This window comes from Loxodonta africana, chromosome 15 (assembly GCF_030014295.1).
Source record: "Loxodonta africana isolate mLoxAfr1 chromosome 15, mLoxAfr1.hap2, whole genome shotgun sequence".
NCBI classification, from domain to species: Eukaryota; Metazoa; Chordata; class Mammalia; order Proboscidea; family Elephantidae; genus Loxodonta; species Loxodonta africana.
The window spans coordinates 19,120,545-19,148,047 of record NC_087356.1 but is presented as its reverse complement, the minus strand read 5'-3'; the positions used below and the strand labels follow the sequence as shown (position 1 = coordinate 19,148,047).

The following is a 27,503-nucleotide window of genomic DNA, read 5'->3' as shown; positions in this document are numbered from 1 at the left end:
AGGGCCACTAAGTCAACATTTCTCAACAGGGGAGAACCACCCCCTCAGAGAGTTTTAGACAGTGTGGTGGTATTTTTGGTTGTCAGAATGACTGCAAGGTCTTACTGGGAAATAGTGGGCAGGGTCTCGGGGGTGCCAAATGCCCTGCGATACACAGAGCAGCAAAGCACAGCAGACTTCCCTACACCCCAGTGGCTTCTGAGCATCCTACCGGACAGTCGTGCAGGGAAGCACCTATTTACAATTATCTGAGTTGAGTGCAAATTCCATTTTGTACATAAACACAATTTTGTTTTAGCCATAGTTTTAATGTACACTAGATTTTCCAGGAATGTTAAGCTGATGTAAACTGAGGGAAGATTGTACTCTATTTTGTTCTGAACTTTACCAAGTGTTGTTCTCCCTTTTAGAAAATTACATCACCAACTGCCAAAGTGCTGATAATACCCTGGTCATCAGCACCACACATTTCTATCAGTCTGCAGTCGTAGCTGTTGCATTCAGGGTGGTTCTATATACATATACCAAAATATTTATTTAGCCCTTATCTCAAAAACCCAGTCCCAGTGCCTTCGAGTCGATTCCGACTCATAGCTACCCTATAGGACGAACTTTCCCCTAAAAAAAGTGCCAACAATATTCAGTTGAATTCTGTCTCCGTCAACCTGTTGCTGTCGAGTTGATTCTGACTCATAGCGACCAGGCAGGACAGAGTAGAGCTAACTGCCCAAGAGGGTTTCCAAGGCTGTCATCTTTACAGGATTAGACTGCCACATCTTTCTCCCCTGGAGCAGCTGGTGGGTTTGAACCCCTGACCTACCAGGGCTCCTTGAATGGTCTCACTGCTTTTAAAGACAACTTTAATCATTCCAGATAGATGCAAGTATCTGAAAAACTTCATTATGTTTCCTTGGATAGTTGTGCCTTTACGTGTTGAAATACATATTGTTCTACTATAAATTACTTTTATTCTCCATCATGTTGTTTTTAAAGTTATATAGGTAGGTTAAATCACCTATTAGGATTTCAGGACAATAGAAGGGGTGTTATAAAATATTTTTGGAAGAAAGGGATGTTAGTTTCAATTGGATTAAAGTGCTCCACTGAGGATCCCAGAGCTATAGACGCTGCATATCTCTGTTGGTAAATGACCCATCAGCAAACCTAACTCACGTGTTTCAAATAGTCCATTCAAACTCCGAAGTTTTAAACCCTGCTGAGGAGAAGAGGCATCAAGTGTGTCCCTTCAGTTAAGAAACGTTATTTGCTTTCCAGATTATTTTTCACAAATGATCTTATAAATAGCTTTACCTTTTCAACGCTTACGTTTCCAAAGCTTGTGTTGTAGGTGACCATTTTATAATCGGTTGCATACTGTGAGCAAGAAAAAGAAAAACCCGCTGTCAGTTCACAAGTCATCTAGAGGAACCAAGAGGGCTGCTGGGTCTCTGGGCTATCTGCACTATTATTCAAGCTGAGGGTTACGGACATGCCTTACCTCCTTGGCTGGACTAACGAGGGCCTTTGAGAACTGTGTAAAAGTTACATTAACACCAAAGTAGCGTGTACTCCAAAGAGGCCCCTGGGTTATGTGGAGACCCAAAGAAACAGGTAGAATATCCTAACATTCCTTGGGCAATGGTTTGGAGGAGGAGGTCTGTGCAATTTCATGCCCCCAGGCAGCCCATAGTTCGTATTATCTGAATAGGCTTTGTATTAATTCCAAAATGCCAGAGATCATTTTTCAACGTGTCATTTTATTTTCATTCATTTATTTATGCTCCACTTTGTTCCAGAACCTACTGGAGCGTGACTGCTTTTCAGCATCTGTTTCTAATTTGGCTTGGACCTCCACTCTCCAGAGTAAGGGATGTGAGGCAGGATGGCATTTTCTGGCCATCAAATGACGGGGAGACTCACTTATCAGAAGTGCAATGTCTCTCCAACTTTGGTCCCATGGCTGACTGCCCATCCTCCTGATGGGGCACACAAGGGCTGCCTGTGCACCGGGCACCACCGAGTGGAATCTGCTATAAAGCAGTCCTTCTGACCCCTTCTAAAGACGCCCGATTCCTGAACTGTCCAGAGGAGCCCATTAAGGTAGCGTGGCCCTGAGGCCTGCTCCAAGCTTGTCTTTGAGGCTTCAGAGCAGCAGTGACCAGCTGTCCCATGATCAAGGTAGCAGGAGAAACAAAACCCACCCGCATGTCTTCTAGCTCACATGATATACACCAGTCACACCTGTGCTTCTATTCTGATGAAAAGGAAAACAAAACCAGGAGAGGTTGTACATGGAAACACAGAAGTTATGCTGGAAAAAGGTGATCAGATTAGACAATCTCATCTAGACATTTATATTCCTTTTCTGTTTAAAGAGTATCTACAGGGATGTTACTTGTAGCATTGCTAAAAATAGGGAAAGACTAGAAGCAACATGAATACCCATCCATTGACAGAGGAAAATTAGGGGATGCTCAGACAGTGGGATACTCTACAGCCATTAGCAACCGTCCAATTGCTAGTGAAGGCTATTTATTGACACGAGAAATGTTCACAAGACACTGCCTTATAAAAGAGCAGGCTACAAAACAATGTGGAGCACGAGCTTATTTTTATTATGTGTGTGCATGCATAGAAAAAAACCTACCTGAAGGATGTTAACAAAATGTTAACAAGGGAGAGCTCTAGTTCGAGGCTGTTGTTGCTGGTTGTTGCTGAGTTATTTTGACTCATGGCAATCCCATGTACGCAGAGTAGAACTGCTCCATGGGGGTTTCAAGGCGGTGCCCTTTTAGCAGCAGATCGCCAGGCCTATCTTCCCAGGCACCTCTGGGAGGATTTGAACTGACGGCCTTTCTGTTAGTACTTGAGTGTTTAACCTTCTGTACCCCCCAGGGACTCTGAGGTAGTGATGACAAGTGATTTTTCTTTTCTTCCACTTTTTTGTATTTTATTTTTTGGTAATGAGCACATATTACTTTTATAGTCGGGGGAGGGAAAAAAGTTTATTTTTAAAATTCCAAAATATTTAAGAGACAGCCAAAATGTGATTTGAGGGTATTTTTCAAGTGATATGAAAAGATGCTGGAACCAGGAGGATGTTTTAGAAGTTTTGTTTTTTTAAACTTCAGGGCCCACCTATAAAAACATAGACCAATATCACTAGGTTTTGTTAACAACAGTCTCTCCCTGTTCCACCGTACCTAGTCATACAGGAGTCATTTCTATACTGAGCCCCCCCCTCCCCGCCCCAAATTTCATACTTTCAGCAAAGTATCAAGACCTTACCGTTCGGAAAGCCGCAACCACTAGATTTGAGGGCAACAGGTTTCTGTTGGAAAAGAATTCATTTTGTCAGTATTCTTAAAACATAGCGTTTACAGCATCTGCTTTAAGGTGCTGATTCATAACAGCCCAACATGGTGTTATCTCTCCTTCCACACCCAACTGTGCCTCGTCTGCTTGGCCACAAGAGATATTTTGAACCCACCAATTTTTATTCTCGTACCCCCTTTACATTTAGGCTTAACTGTGCCCAAATGAACCATAATAACTGCCTCACTTGCCTCTCCCTTAGAGGTTAAGTGCTACTGCAGTGCTTTTCAATGGGGAGTGGCACTGCCTGCTGAGGAAATCCAAGGGGATGTTTTCATTGTCACAATGATTGGGAGACATTCCTGGAACTGGGGGGGAGTGCGTGGGGGAGGAAGTACCAGGAGCCAGCCATTTGTCCTGCTATGTGCGGCCAAGTCCTGCACAATTGTCTCCAGGCCCTCGTGACTTTTCAACGTGCTGTATATGACATACCTGTGGATGAAAACCTCATTTATGATTATGAGCCTAGACAACCTCCAACACAAAGTGTTTTTCGCACAGTTTGAACAGATACTGAATTTTCCAAGCATCCAGCTACTGTGAAAATCGTGGGAGGCTTGTTTTGTTTTGTTCAGAATATTTCTAAGAGTAGTTCATCTTGCTGGAAAATCACATCACCAGTGGCAACTTGTAGGATCCGAGCGAGTCTTTAATTCCATGCACAGGTATCAAGTATCAGTCTGCATTTATAGCTGTCTCATTAACTAACGGTGATTCTAAATTCAGAAGCAAGCATCCAACTACTTTGTTTTAGAGTATTTACCTACTGAAACACATTATTTTATTATAAATTATTTTCCTTTTGTCTTTAAAAAAAAAAAAAACCATTGTTGTTGAGTCAATTCCAACTCACAGCCACCCTATAGGACAGAGTAGAACTGCCCCACAGAGTTTCCAAGGAGCACCTGGCGGATTCGAACTGCTGACCTTTTGGTTAGCAGCCATAGCTCTTAATCACTACGCCACCAGGGTTTCCTTTTGTCTTTTATGTTACAGGTAAGTCATGTTGATGTTTTGAAATTACGTGTCGGTAAATTCTTTATGGATTTCATTTCAGGAAAAAGGATATTATATAGTACTTTCTATACTTGTTATAAAAGGAGAGCAATAGAGCTGATCGAGTTAAGCTACATTTTGAAGTCAAAATTTATTCATGCAAACAGTTTTTATGTAAGGTCTCCCTTGGGTCAGGCTCTGGGTGGGATGCTAGTCTTGATTGATGTACAAAGAATTCCAGCTGACAGTCCATTTGTTCTACCCACATACTACAAGAAACATCTGACAAACTCATCCTTTATAGTTTGTGCCAAACTTACCACTAATTTCTACTTCTGTGGTTCAGCTGGTCACCTAGGATTAGAATCTCCAGTTAACTATCTGCAGAGCATTTGATTTCGGAGGGAAGCAAATCTGACTTCAACCCAGTTGTGGCAGGCAGACTCTAAGATGGCCCCAGTGATCCCTGCCTTCTGGTATTCACGCCCTTGTGAAATTCCTAATGGGACATCACCTCCACTTCCATGATTTGGTTACATAAGATTGTGACTTCCATCTTGCCTAGCAGACTCTCTTTACTGCCTTCTGGGCTTGCACACTTTGGTGAAACAATCTGCCATGTTGGAGAGTCCCAAGTGGCAAGAAACTAAAGGTGGCCCCCAGCCAAACAGCCAGCTAGGAACTGAGGGCCCTAGTCCAACAACCCTCAAGGAACTGAATTCTGCCAACAACCACATGAGTTTAGAAGTAGAATCTTCTCCAGTCACGTCTTCAGATGAGACCCCAGCCCTGGGTGACACTTTGATTGCAGCCTTATAAAAGACTCTGAAGCAGGGAACCCAGCTAATTCATGCCAGGATTCCTAAACCACAGACAGACACTGTGAAATAATAAATGTGTGTGGCTTTAAGCTGTGAATTTGTGGTAATGTGTTATGCAGCCTTGGATAACTAATATACCAGCCAAGAGTTTTTAGTTAATGAGATGCAAAAACAACTTCATTAGAACACTTAGGGTGATCCCACAGGACAGCCACCCTTTAGAGACTGTAGAACAGCATTTCCCAAACTTTCCTGTCTATGAAACCTGAATTGTCTTTAACATACAGAACACCAGCAAGTGCATGCCTGCATTTTAGCACACAAAAAGTGGTATTTCACTGAATTAACCGTTGCAAAATTGTAACCAGAAATTCAATTCCTATTGAAGGTATATTTACTTATTAAAAAAAAAAAAAAAAGGTAGAAACAGAATAGCAACTTAAGTTGGCTGTTCTTTAATGCATAGATGAATAAAGTCAAAAGCCAAACCGTTGCCGTCGAGTTGGTTCCAACTCAAAGCGACCCTATACAACAGAGTAGAACTGCCCTATAGGGTTTCCACGGAGCAGCTGGTGGATTCGAACTGCTGACCTTTTGGTTAGCAGCTGAACTCTTTAACTGCAATGGCACCAGGGCCCCATATAGATGAATGGCAACTATATTTGCTATTATTTGCATTACAAAGCAACTTTCTTACACATTTCAATCTTGTGGGATAGATCTGGTATCTTATTTCCATTTGCTAGGTTAAAAGCAAAAACGTGCCTAAACCAAGTTTTCCTACATCCACCACATGGTGGTTCTCAGTAGTACCAAGACTAAGCCAGCTACTGAGTTCTCTCCCCAAGAGGACTGGGAAGTTAGGGAAAGAGCCGGGTTAGAAGCCCTCCACCTGCCCCACAGGGAACAATTTCCTTCAGGGACTAGCTGTTAGGCCATCCGGGACAACTACAGCCTTTCCCACAGCTCTGAAATGCACTCTTTTCCAAAGAGCACAAACTCTATTTGTTTAAACCCTTCCAAGTGGCCTGCTTGGTCTCTTTATTATGAGCAATAACTCAGGCCTGTAAACCCCTGTCTCACCCAGAATAGACTCTGACCCTAACCCAGAATTTCTAGACCAAACAGCCACTGACACACCGACCTGTTTTCAGACAGTCCACAATACCTAGTCTACAAAACCTAATAGGAACAGAAGGGTAAAGAGTATACTAGAGACAAAATGGCAACTCTTGCCAAAAAAATCAAGTTCCTACAAAGGCCAAGATGTATTCTGGCAGATTCTTATAAAGCTAAACACATATGTACTATAACTATATGGCCCAGCAATTCTAGATACTTACCCAAGAGAAATGAAAATATATGTCAGCAAAAAGGGCCTGTACATATAACAGCATTATCTATAATAGCCCCAGACCCATATATGCATCAGCAGATGAACGGATAAACAAATTGTGATATACCCGTGTAATGGAACACTACTTGGCAATAAAAAGGAACCAAACAGGATATACACAACAACATGGCTAATCTCAACAACACTGTGCTGAGCAAAAGAAACCAGACAAAAGACCACAAACTCTGGAGACACCTGCATCAACTGGCACAACACAGTTCATAAAGGGTATTTCTACATCCTGCTTTGGTGCTTGCGAGCAGTCATCTAAGATACAACTATTGGTCTCTTCCCATCTGGAGCAAAGGAGAGTGAAGAAAACCAAAAACTCAAGGGAGAAATTAATCCAAAGAACTAATGAAGCACACGAACCACGGCCTACATGACCCCGAACCAGAAGAACTAGATGGTGCCCAGCTACTACTACCAACCGCTCTGACTGGATCACAACAGAGGGTCCCAGACAAAGCAGGAGAAAAATGTACAACAAAAAAATCAAGTTCACAAAAAAGATCAGACTTACTGGTCTGACAGAGACTGGAGGAACTCCGGAGACTATGGCCCTAAGACACCCTTCTGACCAGGAACTAGGAACTATAACCATTCTTTAAGACCACCTTGGAGCCAAACAATAGACAAGCTCATAACAGAAACACTAACACCTGAGAGGAATGTGCTCCTTAGAACAATCAATTACACAAGATCAAAAGGGCAACATTTGCCCAAAAGCAGAGAAGGCAGGAAGGGGTAGAAAAGCAGGACAAAAGGAAAGGGGAAACTAGGGCGGAAATGAGCAGAGTGCTGACACATTGTGGGGAATGAAGCCAAAGCCATTAAATACTTCATGTACAAACTATCAGATTATCAGATGGGAATCTCATTTGCTCTGTGAACTTTTACCTAACACACACACACACACACACACAAGAAGCCAGACAAAGAAGAGTATATATTGAATGACTCCACTGATCTGGAACTCTAGAAAAAGCAAAACTAATCTATAGTGACAGAAAGCAAATCAGCCGCCTGTGGCCAGGGGTTAGAGAGCTGGGATTATTGAGAAATCACGCATGATGGAAATGTTCAGTGTCTTGACTGTGTTGGTGGTTACACGAGAGTATCCACTTGTCGAAACTCATTGAACCGTACTTTTGCAAACTGTAAGATGGGTGCATTTTATTGTATATAAATCATACATCAAAATAGTTTAAAAAAGTTAAAAGGTAACAGTGTGAATTAGGAAGGAGGTTTTATTTTACAACCAAAAGATACATCCTTCCAATGAGATGACCGAATTTTCTTTAGATTCTATACCTCAGCTCTCAGTTGTTAATCTATAGAAAGAAATTCCCTGGGGGCTGTTGGCTGAAGCTCACGCATCTACTTAAAACAGGCTCCTTTTACTTGGTCCTTCTGGTTGCCACAGTCAGCAGCAGCTCCCTCCCAGGGCAAGGAACTCAGGCTGCAGGATAAAGTACAACATCATTCTGCCCTCCACTTACCCTTTTCTCCTTGGCTTTTCAGCACAGACACTGCAGTGCCCTCTAGCTTTTCCTTACCCCTGGGCTTTCCCTGTCTTCAGGGATCAGCTGCTTGTAATACAAGCAGTTTTGCTTCCCAGAGCACTGTCTACAGCCACTTTTCCCAACCCTCACATTCACGCAGTAACTTCATGGGCTCCCAAAATGAGAGACATATGAGCTGTAAGGGATTTCCGAGGTGACCCAATTCAAACGCCTCATTTAGTACATGGAGAAATCAAGACCCAGAGACATTAATTTGATGCATATCCCATGCATGTTCCATCCAGACCAGCATTGTCCGATAGAACTTTCTGGATAATAGAAATGCTCTATGTTTGTGGTGTCCAGAATGGTAGCCACGTGGCTACCGAGCACTTGAAATGTGGCTAGTGCTACTGAATTTTTAATTTTATTTACATTTTAAAAAGGTAAATTTAAATAGCCACATGTGCCTAAATAAACAAACCCATTGCTGCCAAGTTGATTCTGATGCATAGTGACACTATAGAGTTGAATCGCCCCATAGGGTTTCCAGGGAAGAGGTTGGTGGATTGGAACTGCCAGACCTTTTGGTTAGCAGTCGAGCTCTTAACCACTGTGCCACCTGGGCTCCCACATATGGCTGGTGGATACCGTACTGGACAGTGCAGATCTAGTTTTGAGATACAGAGCCCAGAAATAAAAAGGAACAAATGGTTTTCTCATGTCCACCTCTGCAGAGCACTCGATTTCACTGGGTTAGAGAACTTCTAACCACCAAGCTCCTCATCTTATTTAAGTTCTCAAATATCTCCTTTTTTTGTTAGTTGATCCTGAGAAATTTACTTGAATTACATAAAACCATATATACATTTGACCAAAGTTTCTCAAACATTAGTAGACTCTGGTATCAATTTATTGGCACAAAACCAGCATTTTGTAAAAGATGAGCTACATTAGACAGAAGGGAAAATATCAGCATGTATCACACGTTACAGATTGTTTTATGGAATTTGTGTTTCAGTTTGTGTATGTGTCCTGGGGGGGCGGGAGGGAGGGTGTGTGTGTGGATGTCATAATGTAAAATGGATTTCTTACTGTGGGTCAAAGCCAAAACCATTTGCAAAAACGCCAAGACCATACTACTAAATCCAGGGACCCAAGTCAGAGCAAATCAGGAGAAAATGAATGGACAAGCCTTTCCAGTGCTGTAAGAATCCTTGGAGACTTATTTACAGCAAATAAACAGAAAAGATGGTATGCGCTGAGGCCGAACTAGCAGAAGCAGGATGGCTGTCAGAGTTGTCCTACAGATCCAGGCAGCTCACGCAATGGAAACACCCCGAAAAACAAAACGTTCCCTCTTTACATCTGGAATTGTTTGTTCTTCTGATCCTATTGTCAGGGGTGGTATGCATTTCTCTGTTCTATATGAGAAGAATGGAAAACAAGTTACTTTGGATTAGGTGTATTTTTTGTTCCAGAAGTTATTTCCTTTTATTTAAGTTCAAAAATTCTTTACTAAATATATGGGACTTTCAAAGACTTGCCAGGACAGGATATCCCACAGTATGTACATTCGACAAATAATTATTATCCCCAGTGTTTATTGTTACACAGCCAGTTAACAGGGACATGCCCCTTCAGATCTTGGTACCCCCGAGAAGGCTGGGAGCAGAGGAAGGGCTGGGAGTGGTGGGCTCATACTACGGGCATGGGGTCTTATCTACCCTCTTTTTAAGGGCCATGTCCAGCTTTACAGGCCTGCTGGAAAAGTTGGTGCTATGCCCCTGGGGTGAGGAGGCTTTCTGGGGAATAAGGATAAGAGCAGCACTTATTCTTCGCCTCAAGCAGCCCTCAGCTGTCCCTGAAAGGCCGGGACACACTAGAATATTGGCAAGGTACTCAAATATTACCTCATTTAATTTTTACAACAATTCTCAGTAGTAGATGCTATTATGAGCCTCATTTTACAGATAAGGAAACTGAGACACAGAGAGGTTAAAAGACTTGTCTACACACAGCTAGTAAGTGGGAGAGCTGGGATTCAAACCAACGTAGTTGGCTTTAGTATCTGCTCTTAATCAAATACTCAAGCTGCCTCTATGGGTTTATGCTCTGTTCAGTCTGAAACAGGTATTCTCCGAGGCCATTGAGTTAAAGCTTTTTTTTTTTTAAACTACTAATTGCAATTCTTTTTTTCCACGTTAGTGACTAGTAAGGCTGAGAAATCTCTGTTAAATCAAATCTTGTTAGATTTGCTGAGTCTTCATCTCATCTACAGAAGAGAAAGACATAATAAAATAATCTTTCACAGTCAGATTCACAATTAACTCCTTTGACTTTGCAATCTAGGGGCTAATACTAGACCCTAGTCTTAAATAGGTTTCTTTGCACCCACTAAAGAAGTGTGTTCTTTGCTGTTTGCGTGGCAGTATATTGAAAAGGAAAGTCCATCACTCCTCCCTCTGTGAAGTGAAGAAAGGCTTATGGCACTGTCTACTGTTGGGAAGACAAGCACAAGGGAAAAAAAAATTCTAGAAAACCAGGCAACAGAAAAACCCTCAGTTCTGTTTGCCACGTCTGTGGGAACAAAATGTTGTGCTTCCGCAAGGGCGGTATCCCGGGCCATGCGTCTGCTGGCAGGACACATGGAACTCTGGGCCCAGGAGCTGCCCCTCCCTGCCTCCTTTGCAGTTCTGACTCTGTTTCTCCATTTGAAAACCACAAATTCTAGCACCCAAAAGAATGTCAGAGACCGGTTAGCTCAATTCCTTCATTTCACAGCTGGAAAAAACTAAGGTCAACTTTGGAGTCAATGAGCATGTCAGGGAGGGGAAAAAGAAAGTGAATATCAGGGTGGATAGTGAGGATTACTGCCCCATTTCACGATGGAAGGATCTTTAGTGTTTAGTTTTGACTTTTCTCCAGTTTCCATATTTCCTGTGGTGATTCTATGAGTCAAAAACAAGGTCACTCCCAATGTCTGCTTCTTTTCCTCCAGAGTTCACGTAATTCTCAACATACTACCTAAAAACAATATTAGCGTCAAGTCATCTTAAGCTGTTCAATCTCTCTCAGAGTCAGAGATCCAAGTACTTGTCTTTTTTCTCTCACTTATGGTGTAGTGGTTAAGAGCCCGGCTGCTAACCAAAAGGTCAGCAGTTCGAATCTACCAGCCACTCCCTGGAAACTCTATGGGGCAGTTCTACTCTGTCCTACAGGGACACTATGAGTAGGAATTGACTCAACAGCAACGGGTATGGGTTTTTTTTTTTTGTTTGTTTTACCCTCATTTATTTCAGGCTATGTAAACGGGGCCATTCTCCTTAACTCATGTGAACTGGAAAAACCCAATCGCTCTATAGTATGGCTCCATTTATAACAAGAGCAAGCATGTACTGGGTTAACCAGTTGCCATCAAGTCACCTGACTCATGGCAACCCCATGTGTGTCAAAGTAGAACAGTGCTCTATAGGGTTTTCAATCGCTGATTTTTCAGATGTAGATAACCAGGCCTTTCTCTGAGCACCTCTGGGTGGACTCCAACCTCCAACCTTTTGGTTAGCAGCTAAGCACATTAACCATTAGTACCACCCAGGGACTCCATACACGTATTGGGCTAGCCATGTTCTAAGAGCTTCCCAGACATTATAACTCGCTTAACCTTTATAAGAATTCCATGATCCGCATTATGCAGATCAGGAGGCTGAGGCACAGGACAATTATGGCCATGCTCCAGGGCCCACAAAACCTGTAAGCACTGCTAGGGGATCAAGAGTTTCCACGAGGACTGGTTTCCGTCTCTTCAGGGGCAGAAACCATGTCCTTTTGAATGCAAAGTCACAGCTCAGTCGCATGGGTCACAGTTCTGAAAGTCTCATAATGTCTGGAAGTGGAGCTGTGGGCTGCCCAGGGGGACTTTTGTTTTTGTCATTTTCCCACCTGCCGGCTGCTATCCACCATTGCTTCTCAGAAGCTCTTCAAGGGCCTGCTTTTAGCACCTGCCTCCCCTCAACCTCCAATTCTACTTTGTGGTTTCTAACTCATGGTGTGTTGCGAAAGCAAACCACTTAGTAACAGTATTCGGAATTAAAACCAAATAAAACAAAAACATAGCTTTATTTCTTTCTGACTTGTAAATCCTTCTTGAAAAAATAAATGCAAAATCATGGCAGAAAGAACCGGTGGGCGTTCCAAGGCGCTGCACCACCAGAAAAGGGCATGGACTTTTGCAAAAGTGCTCATTCATCAGAGAATTCTTCCACTTCTTCCAGGTGGCTACATTCTGGACAGTTACCAGGCAAAGGCCTGCTGGATAATTGGGGCTATTTACTGACAGACTCCCATTTCACCCACGTGCCTACGAGCAAGAAATGCCTGGGCCCCTGCCTTTGCCAAAAACCGTGCCCAGAGTCACATAAAATCAGCATCAAAAAGGTTTCTTTGAAGGCAGCAATTTTAAAAAATTGACCCAGAGACTCCCCAGACCCAGGAAGCATTTCCAAGTTGGGTAGACCTCAGCTTCCTCTCATAAACTGCTCACCATGAAAGCCCAATCTGAGCAGCAGATGCATGCACGCACGCGCGCGCACACACGCACACGCGCCCACACACACGCACGCGCACACACTGTCTGTCACTTAAGGGGCACAGCCCCTGGTTGGAGGAAGTGTGTCTGTCCTGATCCAGTCACGCTCTTACCTTGTTCCTCTTTTGGCCCAGAGCAAACATTCCTCAGACAGACTAGACTAGAATGTAGCTAACAGATACTTATCTTTGGTCTCATGAAGTGGAGCACTGACTTGGAGGGATGACTGGGTGTAATAGAGACAACCCTGAACCATGGGCAGGAGACTCATAAGAAAAAAAACCAAAAATAACCAAACCTGTTGCCATCAAGTCGATTTAGACTCATAGCAACCCTACAGGACAGAGCAGAACTGCCCCATAGAGTTTCCAAGTAGTGCCTAGTGGACTTGAACTGCCGATCTTTTGGTTAAAAGCCATAGCACTTAACCACTACACCACCAGGGTTTCCAGGAGACCCACAGTCCTTCTAATCCCTCTTTCGATAAACCACTCAGTGACCTTGAGCAAATCATTTAGTATCTCAGTTTCCTCAGTTGTAAAATAGGAGTATACCACCCACCTACCTTACTTTTATCCCTCAACTGATAGATTACACAAAGTTGGCCACTGGAAGCATCATGAAACACTGCTTATTCCGGACAAGCGATGACAAGGCCTCTCTTAAACATTCCTCCGCATCCGCAGCCCAAGTCGTTGAGAAGCCTGAACCTACACTGATCCCATAAGCTATGACGCTGGGTCACTACTCACTTCAGAAGCAGGAGCTGAAGGGGCTTGGAACTAAAGCCAGAAAAACATGATCTGGGGTGGGTAGTAATGAGGAAACACCCCCATCCCTACACTTGCACCCGTTTTTGGCTACTGCCCCTTGAGATAAAGGAATACTGTCCCCCTAGGGTACCACGAGCAGGTCAGAGCTCAACATCCATACTCCCTCTCTCCGCCACTGTTCCCAGAGGGAAAGAATCCTTTAACCCCATCATCCCTCCCCTCCCAGGCAAAGCTGATGTCTCAACCACAGTAGACTTTTTTTTTCCCCAGCACCCACCTGAAAGTAAATCCCCAAGCTTTAAGGATCTCTAAAGATTCCAAACATCAAGCTGCCTGCCATACACCAAATAAACGCCGTGATCTCATCAAAATCCTAATGAGCCACCTTGCCTGCCCACTAGGCTTTTGGTAAAAACTGTCTGGTCTCCATCATCAGAGATCTCTGCCAAGGTAAATGGCCTGGACATTTTTTTAAACAACCTCTCTCAAGTAGAAGACCAAAAAAACCCAAACTCATTGCTGTCGAGTTGATTCTGACTCATAGCGACCCTATAGGGCAGAACAGAACTGCCCCTTAGGGTTTCCAAGGCGCGGCTGATGGATTTGAACTGCTGACCTTTTCGGTTAGCAGTGGAACGCTTAACCACTGCCCCACCAGGGCTCCAACTGGCAGACAGTCATCACATTTTCCAAAGGGAAAAATGGAAACAGCAGGAAGTCAAGTCACTTTGCTCAGGGTTCGCTGCTTCCAAAGCCCAAGCAATGAGCTCTGCCTCAACGACTCAACAAAACATACCTCCGAAGGCTCACAGTCCAGAGTCATCGGAAACCTGGAGTGGGAGCCAGCTGCACTCCTCATTCAGCTGAACCTGACTGGGTCAGCAGATGCCTCCAGGCTGCAGTCTTCCCATCTGTGAACTCTGGGTTAACTGAGAAGCCAAGAGAGGCTGAGGCTTGGAAAAATCCAAAGGAACTATACTACCTCATCTCAAGGGATGAAATGCAACTTTTAAGAGTCACTAAAAGCAGGTGAAGCCAAGTAAGAGACTTCTCTCTCACTCTCTATTGGAACTCACACTTTCCTCACAAATAGAGTCCCTTGAAACTCACAATACCATCTGCCACGGACCTTGGGCAGGGAGAGCAACCTGTCCTAAGCCTCCAGGAGAGGAATGTTTCTGGGCAATAGGTCCCACACAACTAACACTAGTCCTGTAATCCTTGGATCCACTGACAACTCTTCAGAAAACTGTCAGCTTCCTCCAAGCCCAGGCGCTGAAACGGAGAAGGCCCCACATTACAACAGGGACTGCCAAGAGTCACAATTTCTTTCCCGCCCAGTCGGTAGAGAATGGAATGAAGACATTGGGGCGTGGCTGGAACGTTCTCTCTCCCCCCCCCCCGCCCGCCCATAAGGGCAATATAAGAGTATAAGGAGCCAAATACATGCGAGATGGTTGACTCTTTCCTAAGACACACTCTCACCTAACGGTTATACTACTTCTTGCTAACAGATGCGGCCTAACTACTTGCCATTGTACTGCGTGCCCCGGTTGATGTTTGCAAAGGCGTGGTCTGCGGTGCAAAGACTCCAGATGTTATTTTGATACTAAAAAAAACAGTTAAAGGCCACCAGCAGCCACTTAAGAATTAACTCTTTGGAGTATATGACGGGCTGTGGGTGTATGAACTGGAATGCAGGGAGAGATGGCGTGTCCCGATGGGCCCTCGGGGACGTGGGAAAGCGTTACCTGGCCAGGTCAAGGAAAGAGTCCACAGTCTCTTTGGGAACAGAATGCTCCGGCTCATCCAGCCCCAGGTTGCTGGACTGAAGAGTCTGCGCGCCGGACCCCGGCTGGATGATGAACGCCAAAGCAACACCGAGCGCCGAGGCGCTCAGCGTGGTGAGGGCGAAGTAGGCGACGGCGATGCCACCCAGACGCCCGAGGGAGCTGGCGTCCAGGGAGGCGGCCCCCGACACCAGGCTGCAGACCACCAGCGGCAGGATGATCATGCGCAGCATGCGGAGCAGCATCTCGCCCGGGAAGGCCACGTAGGAGACCTGCGTGCGGCTCAGCTGGAGCCCGCGCAGGGCCGTGCCCAGCGCCGCGCCCGCCAGCACCCCGGAGACGGTGAGCAGTACCAGCGCGTTGCGCCGCAAAAAGCCGATACAGCGCCGTGCTCGTTCCGTTGCCTCCCGGGGCGCATCGGGCCTGGCTTGGGCGCCGTCGAGGTAGCCGTTGGTCTCACTGCCCTTCTCCATGGCACTGCCCGCAGCTTCGCGCTGGAGGATGCAGGGGACTTGGGCTCTCCCAAGGGATGGAGTCGGGTGGAGCTGGCGAGGTCGGCCTGCAGTGCCCGCGGATTCTAGCAGCCGGCGCCCTGCAGTCCCCTGACCTGGGCGCACAGGCAGGTGCCGGGAGGGCGATGGGAGATGCGGGAGCCCGGGTCAGAGCGGAGCTCACCGCTTGCAGCCCTCCTAAAGAGGCCGCTGGCTGGAGATGATGCAACGCGGGAGAGGCGCGGGAGGATACGGGGGGCGGGAGTTCGGCGCGGCCAGAGCCTATCCACTTCACACCCGGCGTCCCGCCCTAGCGGCTCCGGCCAGTCAGCGCCCGGGGCCCCGCCCGGCCGCCGCCGCGGGGGGAGGGGCGCCGGGCCAGGGGCGCTGCCCCGAGCCGAGGGTGCGGGCCGCGCAGCCGAATCCCGGCGCAGGCAGCGGCTGCCCCGACCCCGCTCACTGGGTCCAGCTCCGGGCGACTGCGGGGCGGCGCGGCTTGACGGACGGCCCCGGCTTGTTGGCACCTGCCGGGGCGGCTCGGACCTGCTGGGGTCTGGGCCTTCGGGGTTGGCCGGCCCGGGAGAATATGGAACGCAGCCGCGTTCCTTGTCCTGGAGGCTGGGGGAGGGGCGGAGGTCCTCTCCGGGGTGGGTGCTGTCGCCTCCGCGCGCCCCGCGGTCCGTCCGAGAGCTCCCGGGCTTTCCCGCAAAGGGGCCGCGCACCGTGATGGGGCGCAGCGCGGTCATCCAGCCGCGTGCGTCTCCTGCATAAAATCCCTTCCTCGAGGGGTCCTGTAGGGTTGCGTGAGATCAGGTACACCAGGGTGCGCAGCACAGGCCCTGGCCCTGAAACAAAGGGTGCTTGAAGAATGAATGAATGAATGAATGGGAGACGCCCAGCACTCTCTCATTAAAGGCTCCACGGTGACACCAAACTCAGCGTCCGGATCGCGCTACTGCGCGCCCCGGTGGCTCCGAGAGGGTGGGTCGGGGCCACCCACGGATGGGCCCTGGTAGCCGGGCAGCGGAATGCAGGCAGAAGATGCAAAATTCTTGTAGAAGAACCCGAGCTCTCTCTCCACTCTTTCCGCGGAGTTTTTACCACGTGACTTCGGCTGAAACACTAGCCGCTGGGTTTTTATCCCCCCACCGCACTACCCGGGCCCGGAGCGAAACCGCGCAAACAGCGGTTTGGCCAGCCTGAAAAATAATGGCTTCTTTATGTTCACATCCCATTAATTTCCTTTCTACTTAAACTTTTATTTAACATCTGCTCTGGTCAGGGCAGATATAAAGGAAACCCTTGCGGAGTCTTTTTAGTTTGTTACATTTATTATATACGGTAGCTTCATACTTACATGTATGAGTTTGAAGCCACTGTTTTGTTTGTTTGTTTTTGTAGCTTCATAGGAAACCCTGGTGGCGTAGTGGTTAAGTGCTACGGCTGCTAACCAAGAGGTTGGCGGTTCAAATCCGCCAGGCGCTCCTTGGAATCTCTATGGGGCAGTTCTGCTCTGTCCTACTGGGTCGACTATGAGTCGGAACCGGCTCGTCGGCAGTGGGTTTGGTTTGGGTTTTTTTGGTAGCTTCGTAACAAGTGTTGTCCCGTTGATCTGTATGTCTACTCTATACCAATACTGGAGCCCTGGTGACGCAGTGGTTAAATGTTCGGCTGCTAACCAAAAGGTCAGCAGTTCCAATCCAGCAGCCGCTCCTTGGCAAACCCCTGTAGGGCAGTTCTAGTCTGACCTAGAGAGTCGCTATGAGTCCGAATCGACTCAATGGCAACGGGTTATTATATACTTATATTTCCTTGTTTTGCTTTTGGGAAAGAAACAGCTCTTTTCAGATGTCTGTGAAAGGGAATTCTTATGTGTGAATAATTTGAATTGAGGAGGAAGGCAATTACTATAGATTTCTTGCTAGGAAAAAACAAAACCGTCTTAAAACATGTCATGACAGAAAACTGTGCAGTCAAAATGCTGTGGTAAGAAAAAAAAAAAAAAAAAGGAGCTTTCAGGAGGTGTCCAAAATTGGGTACAGAGAAGATTTCATTCCTTGAAGTACGCCAGCTACTGGCTGTAGCTTGTAGGGCTTTCGGGATGGGGGTATCGGGGAAGAGCTGTTTCACAGAAGGCAGTTTACTTCTCTGTGTGCACTGAAGGACTGATTTCTACAAATGCCGCTTTGTCAACCAGCCCCTCCATTTGGTTTGACTAGCACGTTTATGTAAGAGACTCTGAAACCCAGCTCCAAACATAAATTTCCAATTGCCTACTTTACATCTCCCTCCACCTGGATATCCTGCAAGACTTTAAACTCAACACGTCCAAAAAACGAACTCATGGCTGCCTCCTCAAACCTGCTCATCCTTCTGACTCCCCTGTTTCTGTTACCAACATCATTGACCACCAGATCACCTCTGCTTGAAACCTCTGAGTGACCTTTGGTTCTTCCTTCCCTACGGTCTTCTCTCGCCTGATCAATTGCCACCTCCCACAGACATTTCTTTACCACATCCACACCTTCCATCCATTCCCACTGGCCATTCTGGCACACTTCTCATTTCCTCACTTCTTATCTGGGCTATTGAAATGTTCTCCTAATTAGTCTTCTAACCTTCAGTGCTCCTCTTATTCCAACCATCCTGTATTTAGCCTTGCCTGCAGGCTAATCTTCCTAATGAATAGTATAAAAAATGTAAAAATGGCATGCTGAGTCAAGATCATCAGCCCAAGGCCGATTCCTGTGAGGTGGAGGTCAGACATAGCTCCTCTCCAACCTTTCCACCTATTCTGACACCAGCTGTCTCTTCCACGGCACACTCTACTTCTCTGCTGGGTTTGGTAATTTGTTGCAATAGCCACACAGAACTCACAGACTATAGTCAGGATTATGGGGTTTATTAGAGAAATAACAGTTACAATTCAGGGTCAGGGATGACTCAGGATACTGTTCTCTGAGAACAGCTTCTTGGCGGTGCCTGCAGACAGGCCTCACCCTTGGCCCCTCAGGCTGGCCTCTGCCCTGCTCAAGCAAGAGTTAAAAAGCTCTTTAGCTCTGCAATAAGTGCCCAGAGGTATCCCACTCCGCATGGAAGCCTTCCGCCCAAAGGTGCTCAGCTCTCTTGCTCTGTGGGCCAGGAAGCCCACCATGCCCTCTAGCTCCAGTCTCCTGGTTCTGCTACTGCCATTTCTCTGCCACTGTACTCTACCATGCTTGCTACCTGTTCTTGTCACTTCTCACTGCTGCCATGCCGTCTCTTGCTGTCTTCAGGGTTACAACTCTATCTCCTGGACCTAGGAGGTTCTCAACACAGGGACCCTGGATCTAAAGGATGTGCTCCACTCCTGGCTCTTCTTCATGGCAGTGAAGTCCTCCTCCCACCTCTGGGATTGTTTCCCTTTAACTGTAGTGGTATGGCAAAACTGACCAAACCCCTCATTAGGGTTCCATATACCTTATTTGCATGGCCCCACCCCCACAAGAGTTCCATGCAGCTTATTTGCATTATTAGCAGGCTGTCCAATCCCTTTGGTGGGCCACAGCACCTTATTTGCATAGTCCCATCCAGTCATTGTGGGAGTCACAAAGACCATGGCTAGAAGGGTCATATTAGAGTAATTCACCATACCACAATACATGTTAGGATTAAGTTCTACTTCCATTCAGCAGTAAGGAAGGGCCAATGAAGGGCATGTCCTCTCTCTTTAAGGACTTGTTCTAGAAGTTGCATGCATCGTTTCCCCTAGATTTCATTAGCCAGAATTTAGACACATGACCACACCTAGCTGCAAGAGAAGTCAGGCAACATATGTTTATTTTGCACAGGCACACTCAGTTAAAAAATGGGGCTTCTGTTACTAAAGAAGGAGCCCTGGTGGTGCAGTAGTTAGGCACTCAGCTGCTTACCAAAAAGTCAGCGATTCAAATCCTCTAGTCACTCGGTAGGAGAAGGATGTGGCAGCCTGCTTCTGTAAAGATTACAGCTTTGGAAATCATATGGGGCAGTTGTACTCTGTCCTATAGGGTCACAATGAGTCGGAAACGACTCGATGACTGCGGGTTTGACTTGGTTTTGATTACTAAAGAAGCAGAGATGAATGATATTAGAGGACAAGGAGCAGCCTTCTTCCAATCACTTCTTGTTCAAGAGCTTTCGGTGGCTCCCCATTGAAGTAAGGATATGATTTTCCATCCAGCATTCATCCCGGCATTCAGAGCCACCATGATCTGGCCTCAGCTCACCATCCAGCCTTGTGCCCTCTGCATATGTACAGAAACGGGATTGTGTGCTGCTCCTACTTTTTTTTTTTTTTTTGCCTCCATCCAGTCCCAGTTCAGGTACCACTTTCCTCCTGAAACTTTTCTTACTCCTCCTTGCTCCAGCTCTGCTTGCAGCCCGTAGCTTCTTGTGCTGTTCTTGTGTACCCCAGAGCTGCCTTTGTAGCTAACTCTCAATTCAGAGTGGGAAACTCCCTGCACTGCTGGCGCTTTCTTTGGGCTTAAGTGTGGTGCTGAGTGGGAAAGCAGTGTTTGGGAGTGCCGTATGCCTTGCTGAAGGTACTGGTGAATTGGCCAAACCTTCCCTTAGGAAGAAGCTAGTCTCTTGGAGCCTCTTCCAGGGAGAGACTGCTTACCCTATAGCTGCTCTGCCTGCTTGTGAGGCAAACCAAGAAACAAGTGTACTCTCCTGGTCTCTGAAACAGTTGGTGATGATACCATACCTGTCTATGAAATGGTTTCACTTTCTGCCTTCTTTTTCTCTCCTTTCTTTTACTAAGTCCTTCCCTTTTGCTCTTGCATTACATTTTTGTCTTTTCGTATTTTGTTCATGCCTTCTGATTGTAGGCACATAATACAGTAAAAATGCTCCATGGTAATTGATTCCTGCATTGGATACCTTCCCCCACAACACTTGCATGTATTTTCTCTGGGTTCTAGATGTATCAATACCTGATCATAGGAATGTCTTCAAAGTGAATTCGGTCTGACATCACTCATTATCACCACCGTGATCATCTGATGCTTGTATCCTGTGAAAGATTGGAGTATTGTTCAGCAAATGGTTCCTCCATTTGTCCTCCCACTTGGGTAGGAGTGCATTTATTCGCCCCCATTGACTCTGGGCTTGGCCACGTGACTTACTTGGCCAGAGGAGTAAGTGGATATGATGCAAGCAGAGGTGCCAAAACGTTTTTTACATAGTTGGGCTTGGACTCCTGCACACCTGGGACCTAGCATATCCCAACAGAACAAAGACAGGGGAGGGCACCTGAATCCAGCCTGTAGCCCTAGCCAACACCTGCTCTCTCACAGCTTAAAGAACACCCCAGTCAACCTACAGAACCATGAGAGAGAAAAATAAATGCTTGTCCCTGAAACCCATAGAGTTTGGGGTCATGTGAAATACTGTATTATTATAGCAATAGTTGAGTAATACCAATCTTCTCTTTCCAGTTATCTGTAATTGCATAACCAACCGCTCCAAAGTGTAGTGGCTTAAAATAACTACCACTTTATTATGTTTATGGTTTCAGAAATTCAGACAGGCACAGCAGGGGCGCTCATCTCCACTCCACAGTGACTGGGTCCTCAGCCAGGGTGACTTGAATGACTAGAGCTGGCTGAGACACTCAACTGGGGCCATATGCCTGTGGCCTTAATTCTGGCTATCAGCCCAAGTCCTTGGTTCTCCACATTGCATCTACTGAGGCTGAAAAGTCCAAAATTGTTCTTTCACTCACATAGCTGGTGGCTGGGCTAGTTTGGCTAGAACATCTGGGGCTAGATGGGCATCTCTCTTTGTCCACGTGGCTAGCTTGGGCTTCCTTACAGCATGGTGGTCCATTGTAGTCAAACTTCTTACATAGTTCACTCAGGGTGAGTGTTCTAAGAGAGCAGAGGCTTCAATGCTTCTTCTGACCTAGCCTCAGAAGTCCCAGAATGTCACTTCTTTCACATTCTCTCGGTCAAGCAAGTCCCTAAGGCCAGCCCAAATGCAAGGGGAAGAGAACTTTCAATAGAAGGAGTAGCAAAGAGTTTGCAACCATCTTTAATCCATGATGACATCCCTGCGTACATTCTAGGCCAAAGCAGCACATATAAGTCACTACCTCCAGATGTGTCCTAGCTCTGGTTTCCCTTTGGAGGACCTACTAGTAAAGTTCCTTTGGCATCATTTAGTCATGTTCTTAAGACAATGCCTGCATCGTGCATCATGAAGAAGCATCAGTTTTGCTTATTAAAGCAACTGCTATGGGTTTCTTAATTACAAAAAGATGAGTCATGTTATTCTTATATTGCCAAGAGGCTGTTTATCACTCTCAATATATTTACATATCAGTGAGTAGTTTGTGCTGCACACAGCTGCTGGCTTCTGCTACTAAAGAGGTTGCCTCCGCTCTAACTTCATATCTGATGACATTTACATACTTCCCCACATTTCACTAGACTCACCAGTGGCATCACTAGAATCACGTGGCAGGAGTTATTTTCTGCCATGAATGGACTGAAAGAAGAAAATTGTATACTTTATCCCAGGGAAATTTAGATTTTATAGTAGTTCTCTTCACCCCTCCTAAGAGACACCAGATGATTTAACTGACAATTACATTTAAAAGATTAAACTTCAGTTCGGTTCTTGCCATGTCAGCAAAACAGAATATTGTAGAAAGTACAATGTGATTTAAAAAAAAAAAAAGCACATTTGCCTTTCAAATAGATCAGATTACTTAGCAAACAAAGCAAGCAAGGTGAAAATCCAAAATAATATGTCCTTTTTCTTTCCCTGGTGAACAACTTAGTAGTGGTATCAAAGTACTGGCGGCTTTGTGATTTGTAATGCTTCCTCTAGATGCCTCTCAGTGTCATCTCCACCCACCAAAAAAAGAAAAAAGGTCCATAAAGATGTCCCTAGAACCAAAAGTTCCGTCAGTCCCAGACTCAGATAAACCATTTGAGTTAATACTAAAAGAAAATTTGGTCAGAGTGGATGTAAAAGACAGAATGAAACAGAAAAATAAGATGTCTGTTTCTGTGGTTTTGGAGACCAGCTAAACAGCCAGTTTCTTAGAGAGGACTGGTAAAAGAGGAGCATTGAAAAAGAAGAGTTAAAAGATGGGAATGTGAGTTAGTTTGGTGCCTATGTTTTGTGGGCAGAGCTCTAAGAATAGAGATTTAATTCAACAACACAACTAAAGGCTTTCTGAGTTGTTTACTAAGAGCAAATCACCCTGCAACTATCGCAGAGTGAATACAAAACAAAACAAAACAACCAAACAAACCAGTTGCTGTCGAGTGGATTCTGACTCGTGGTGACCCCATGTGTGTCAGAGTGAAACTGTGCTCCACAGGGTTTTCAAGGGCTGATTTTTGGGAAGTAGATCACCAGGCTTTCCTTCTGAGGCACCTCTAGGTAGACTCAAACCTCTAACCTTTCAGTTAGCAGCTAAGCGCGTTAACTCGTTTGTACCACCCGGGTCTTCCGAATACAAAAGCAGGGAGTAAGAATTACTTGGGGAGCTGTGTAAAAGGCATATTCCTGAGCCTAGAGCTTTGCCGAGGAATTTGCATTTCAACAAGCCAATCCCCACTTTCCAGTCAAGAAGTATTTACAAGGATATTGAATTTCGTTTGGAATTAAAGAGAAATCCATGAGAAGGTCTAGGGCCAGGCTTTCAAAACCTATCAACCAAATTCCTCCCACAATGTGCAATGCTAAGAGGTGAAAAGTGAGTGATATTAGGGGGGGATGATTGAATAAAATAGAGAAGAAATGAATATCAATTAGAATGAGTTATAGGTCTGACAGGAGTCCCTGGGTGGTATACACAATTAGGTCCTGTCCTACTAACCAAAAAGTTGGAAGTTTGAATCCACTCAGAAGCACCTCAGAAGAAAGGCTGATAGAGACTAGAGGAACCACTGAGACTATCACCCTAAAATGCCCTTTGAACTTGAACTTGGAACTGAAGCCACTCCCGAAGTCACCTTTCATCGAGATAATAGATTGGCATATAAGATAAACAATATCACCCATGGGTTCTATGCTCCGTCAAATAATCAACTGTATGAGACCAAATGGTGAACATTTACCCTAAAGCAAAGATGAGAAGCTATGGAGGGTCAGGGAAGCTAGAAGAATGGAAACAGAACAAACAACGGAAATAATGAGAATACTGACACATTGTGAAAAATGTAACCAATGTCACAGAACAATTTGTGTAAAAATTGTTAAATGGGAAACCTAATTTGCTGTGTAAACTTTTACTTAAAACACACAAAAAAATTATTAAAAAATAAAAAAATAACTGTTTTATAAAACAAAATAGACCACACAAAGTCTCCACATTTGATTTTGTTGCACAACAGATTTGAGAAGCCTTAGCAGAAAGGTTAAAACCCAAACCAAGCCCAGTGCCGTAAAGTCGATTCCGACTCATAGTGACCCTATAGGACAGAGTAGAACTGCCCCATAGAGTTTCCAAGGAGTGCCTGGCAGATTCGAACTGCCAACACTTTGGTTAGCAGCCGTAGCACTTAACCACTACACCACCAGGGTTTCCTAGCAGAAAGGTTATGTGTCACAGAAGCTTGGAGCAGTGAGAGGTTCCTGTGGGCTAGAACCGTGGTCCCCTCATTTTCCACTAGGACACACATGACAAATGATGCTTACACACAGTGTCCACGGCCACAGGAGAACCCAGGTTTAGACGTAGTTCTTGTTTACTGACCTGTGGTAGGACCGATTTTCCTCCCACTTAAGAAAGAATGTTGGCCAGCAAGTAAGTGATGTTATCGTAAGGATAACTTCGAATTCACTCAAGGTTGCTTTAAAAAGAATCATGTTCTAACTTCTGTACTTTTATGTGGGAGGGTTTGAAAGTTAATAAATAACTCTGATTTTGCAAAGAACATGCAGATTCTTTATTAGTGGCAACAGATATACCCTTTGTCACGGGCAGTCACGGGACAGGGTTATTGTGGGGGAGAGAAAATGGCTTTAACTTCCTAGCGAATAATGGAAGCCTTTGCCAGTTTCAACAGTCTCATATGGATAACTCAGAGTCTTTGGGCAAATACACAGTGTTTTAGACTTCCTTTGGGTTTTCTCTATCAATAAGCGACGCTACAATGCTGTGATTATGGAAAATCATAAGGATGGTTACAGTAAAAAAGTATAATACGTTGAGCAAGAGTGGCACTCTACTTCACAGGCAAAGTGCATGAGCATTGTGGTGGATTACAGAACAGCCCATTCTTCACCTCTCCCTGTATCTTCACTCCATAAAGTGGGAATATCAAAATCCCGCTATTCTGTCCTCAACTATGAGGATATAATAAATGCCCATTTTTTACTTCTGCATTCAGTTCTGACACCAGCTGGCCATGCGGCACTTCTTTCTCTGTCTAGCTACCCAGAGCTAGCTCAGAGCTCCCAAGTTTTAAAAGGACACCGTCCTTCAGGCAGCCAGATGTGCCTTCAGGCAGGCAGCTGGCTATGAATTTGGGGTTTCCCTCTACACCTGTAGGATGCCAGCTGCAAGCTTAGGGGCCTCCCCTGGGTTCCCTAGCTTCTGACCTGCTGGCTTCTGCTATTCCTTTTGGTTTTATAATTCACTGGAATGAGTCACAGAACTCAGGGAAAGTGCTGTACTTACTGTTACAGCTTTATTATAACAAAAAGGATACAAATGAAAAGATGCATAAGACAAGGTCTGGGAGGGTTCCCATGCAAAGTTTCCATGTCCCTAAGGGCACGCCATCTGCCCATGTCATGGTTGTCTTTCACCAACCAGGAAGCCCATGGAGCTTCCATGTCCAGGCCTTTTATTGGCTTCATTGTATAGGCATGATTGGGGCCTCATTCCACAGACACGATTGATTGAATCATGCTCTCCTCTCTCCCTGAGATCAGCTGACATCAGGCTATCTGATGGTCTTTGTGGCCTGGCCAGCCCCCTATACATTTACACAAATCCTCAGATGTCGTTTAGATGATGAAGGTACCTCAATTTTTTTATGGAAATAATGTGTACCTTCTATGTTTGTTTGCCAGCGGAACCCTCCCCCTCCCCCCAGTATATTTCACAGCAACATGTAAAAATAAAATTGTCACAGTGGTGCTTATGAAAATACCTCCGTCGGAGTGGGGGGAGAGGATGGTGTGATTGACAAACAAACATAGAAAGCTGAAGTTATTTGCGTAAAAATACAGCAGTCAGGATATTCCAAGGGTTTAGTTATCTCTCAGGAACCAAAGGCAAAGACCAAATTGCATAAAGTTCAATTCTTTATCCCACACTAACTCTTTGTCATATTACTTCTCTGGGCCCTCCAACTCTAAATCCAGGCTCAGCCACATGATTTGCTTTGGCCAGAGAGGTATAGATGACTTGAGGTCAGAAGAGCTTTGAAACAGGCTTATGCACTAAGCTTTTCTTTTGTCACTGTGCCTTGCCATGAGCAGCTTCCTTCAGTTAATAATCTCTGATTTTCCTCAGCATTCCCTTTTTGTTTTTTTTTTCAGCTTTCTAACGCTTTTGTAATCAATTAATTTTTCTCTTCTGTTGGAAATTTCTAGCATGATTTCTTTTTAACTACCTGGACCTTGGTGGATAAAATCTCTTAAAAATATACCACATTTCTCTGTAAAAAGTGGGCTTGTAGCAATGTTGCCAAGACTTATAGAGGACAATCTCACTGATCCCTATAGCACCTAGAGTCTGGTCTCGCATATTATTTCTACTAAAGGGAAGAGGAGCTCCTTCAAGAGTGGCTGAATCCGTGTTTAGGAGAGGGAAAGTAGAAATGGGTTAACCAAAAAAACCAAACCGAGTCCCGTCGAGTTGATTCCGACTCATAGCGACCCTATAGGACAGAGTAGAACTGCCCCATAGAGTTTCCAAGGAGTACCTGGGGGATTTGAACTGCCGACCCTTTGGTTAGCAACCACAGCACTCAACCACTACACTACCAGGGTTTCCAGAAATGGGTTACAAAGTCTTACTGTTGTGAAAAAGCAAAAACGCTTGAAAAAATCTCTGGACTCCAATTGACCAAATTGTGACAATTTGAGCATTAAAAAGAAAAGAAGACCGAAAAAGAAAGAAAAGAAAAAAAGACATTTCTGGGCAAAAATATGAGTACATAATGATACTCAAAAGGGGCAGCTAAAACATAGTATGTTAAAGGAAAGGCATTTATGAGTTTTCAGTAACATTTACAGAAAAACGCTCTGTGTATAAACCCAAAGTACGTCCACACCACAGTCAGATTTGCTTAGCATTTAAGCACATCAGTAAAAATCAGGCAATAACAATTCATTAGCCCAACAAATACTTGCCTAGGCTCTACTGCCTGGAATGTTCTATGGTAAGAGGAAAAAAAAAAAATTACAGTCTCACACCAGCAATTAAATATTCCCACCTTGAAGTAGCTTGTAACTTCCACTCCCATTTCATTGGCCAAATTAAGTCACATGGTTAAAATTAACCTCAAGGGCATTTAAAAAAATCGTTGCTGTAAAATCTATTCTGACTCTACAATTGGCAAAATAATTTTATTATGAAAACATTCTGCATCCCACTTTGAAATGTGGCAGCGTCTGGGGTCTTAAATGCTAACAAGCGGCCATCTAAGATGCATCAATTGGTCTCAACCCACCTGGATCAAAGGAGAATGAAGAACACCAAGGTCACACGACAGCTATGAGCCCAAGAGACAGAAAGGGCCACATGAACCAGAGACTTACATCATCCTGAGACC

At 45.1% G+C, this 27,503-nt stretch overlaps 1 protein-coding gene across 2 annotated transcripts in view; it reads right to left on the bottom strand.

Moving 5' to 3' along the window:
* SLC1A4 (solute carrier family 1 member 4) overlaps positions 1-15,958 on the bottom strand; it is a 34,419-nt gene extending 18,461 nt beyond the window's left edge. The window contains exons 1-3 of one of the 2 annotated variants that reach the window (XM_003413639.4): positions 15,206-15,958; positions 3,289-3,331; positions 1,312-1,374 (exon numbers count right to left, since the gene is read on the bottom strand). In XM_003413639.4, the coding sequence (XP_003413687.2) occupies positions 1,312-1,374; positions 3,289-3,331; positions 15,206-15,717 (618 nt within the window). In that variant the 5' untranslated portion in view covers positions 15,718-15,958. Of the gene's footprint in view, positions 1-1,311; positions 1,375-3,288; positions 3,332-14,250; positions 14,799-15,205 lie in introns of those variants that run through there. The other variant, XM_023552697.2, reaches the window with a different exon arrangement.
* Positions 15,959-27,503: the final 11,545 nt, after the last annotated feature.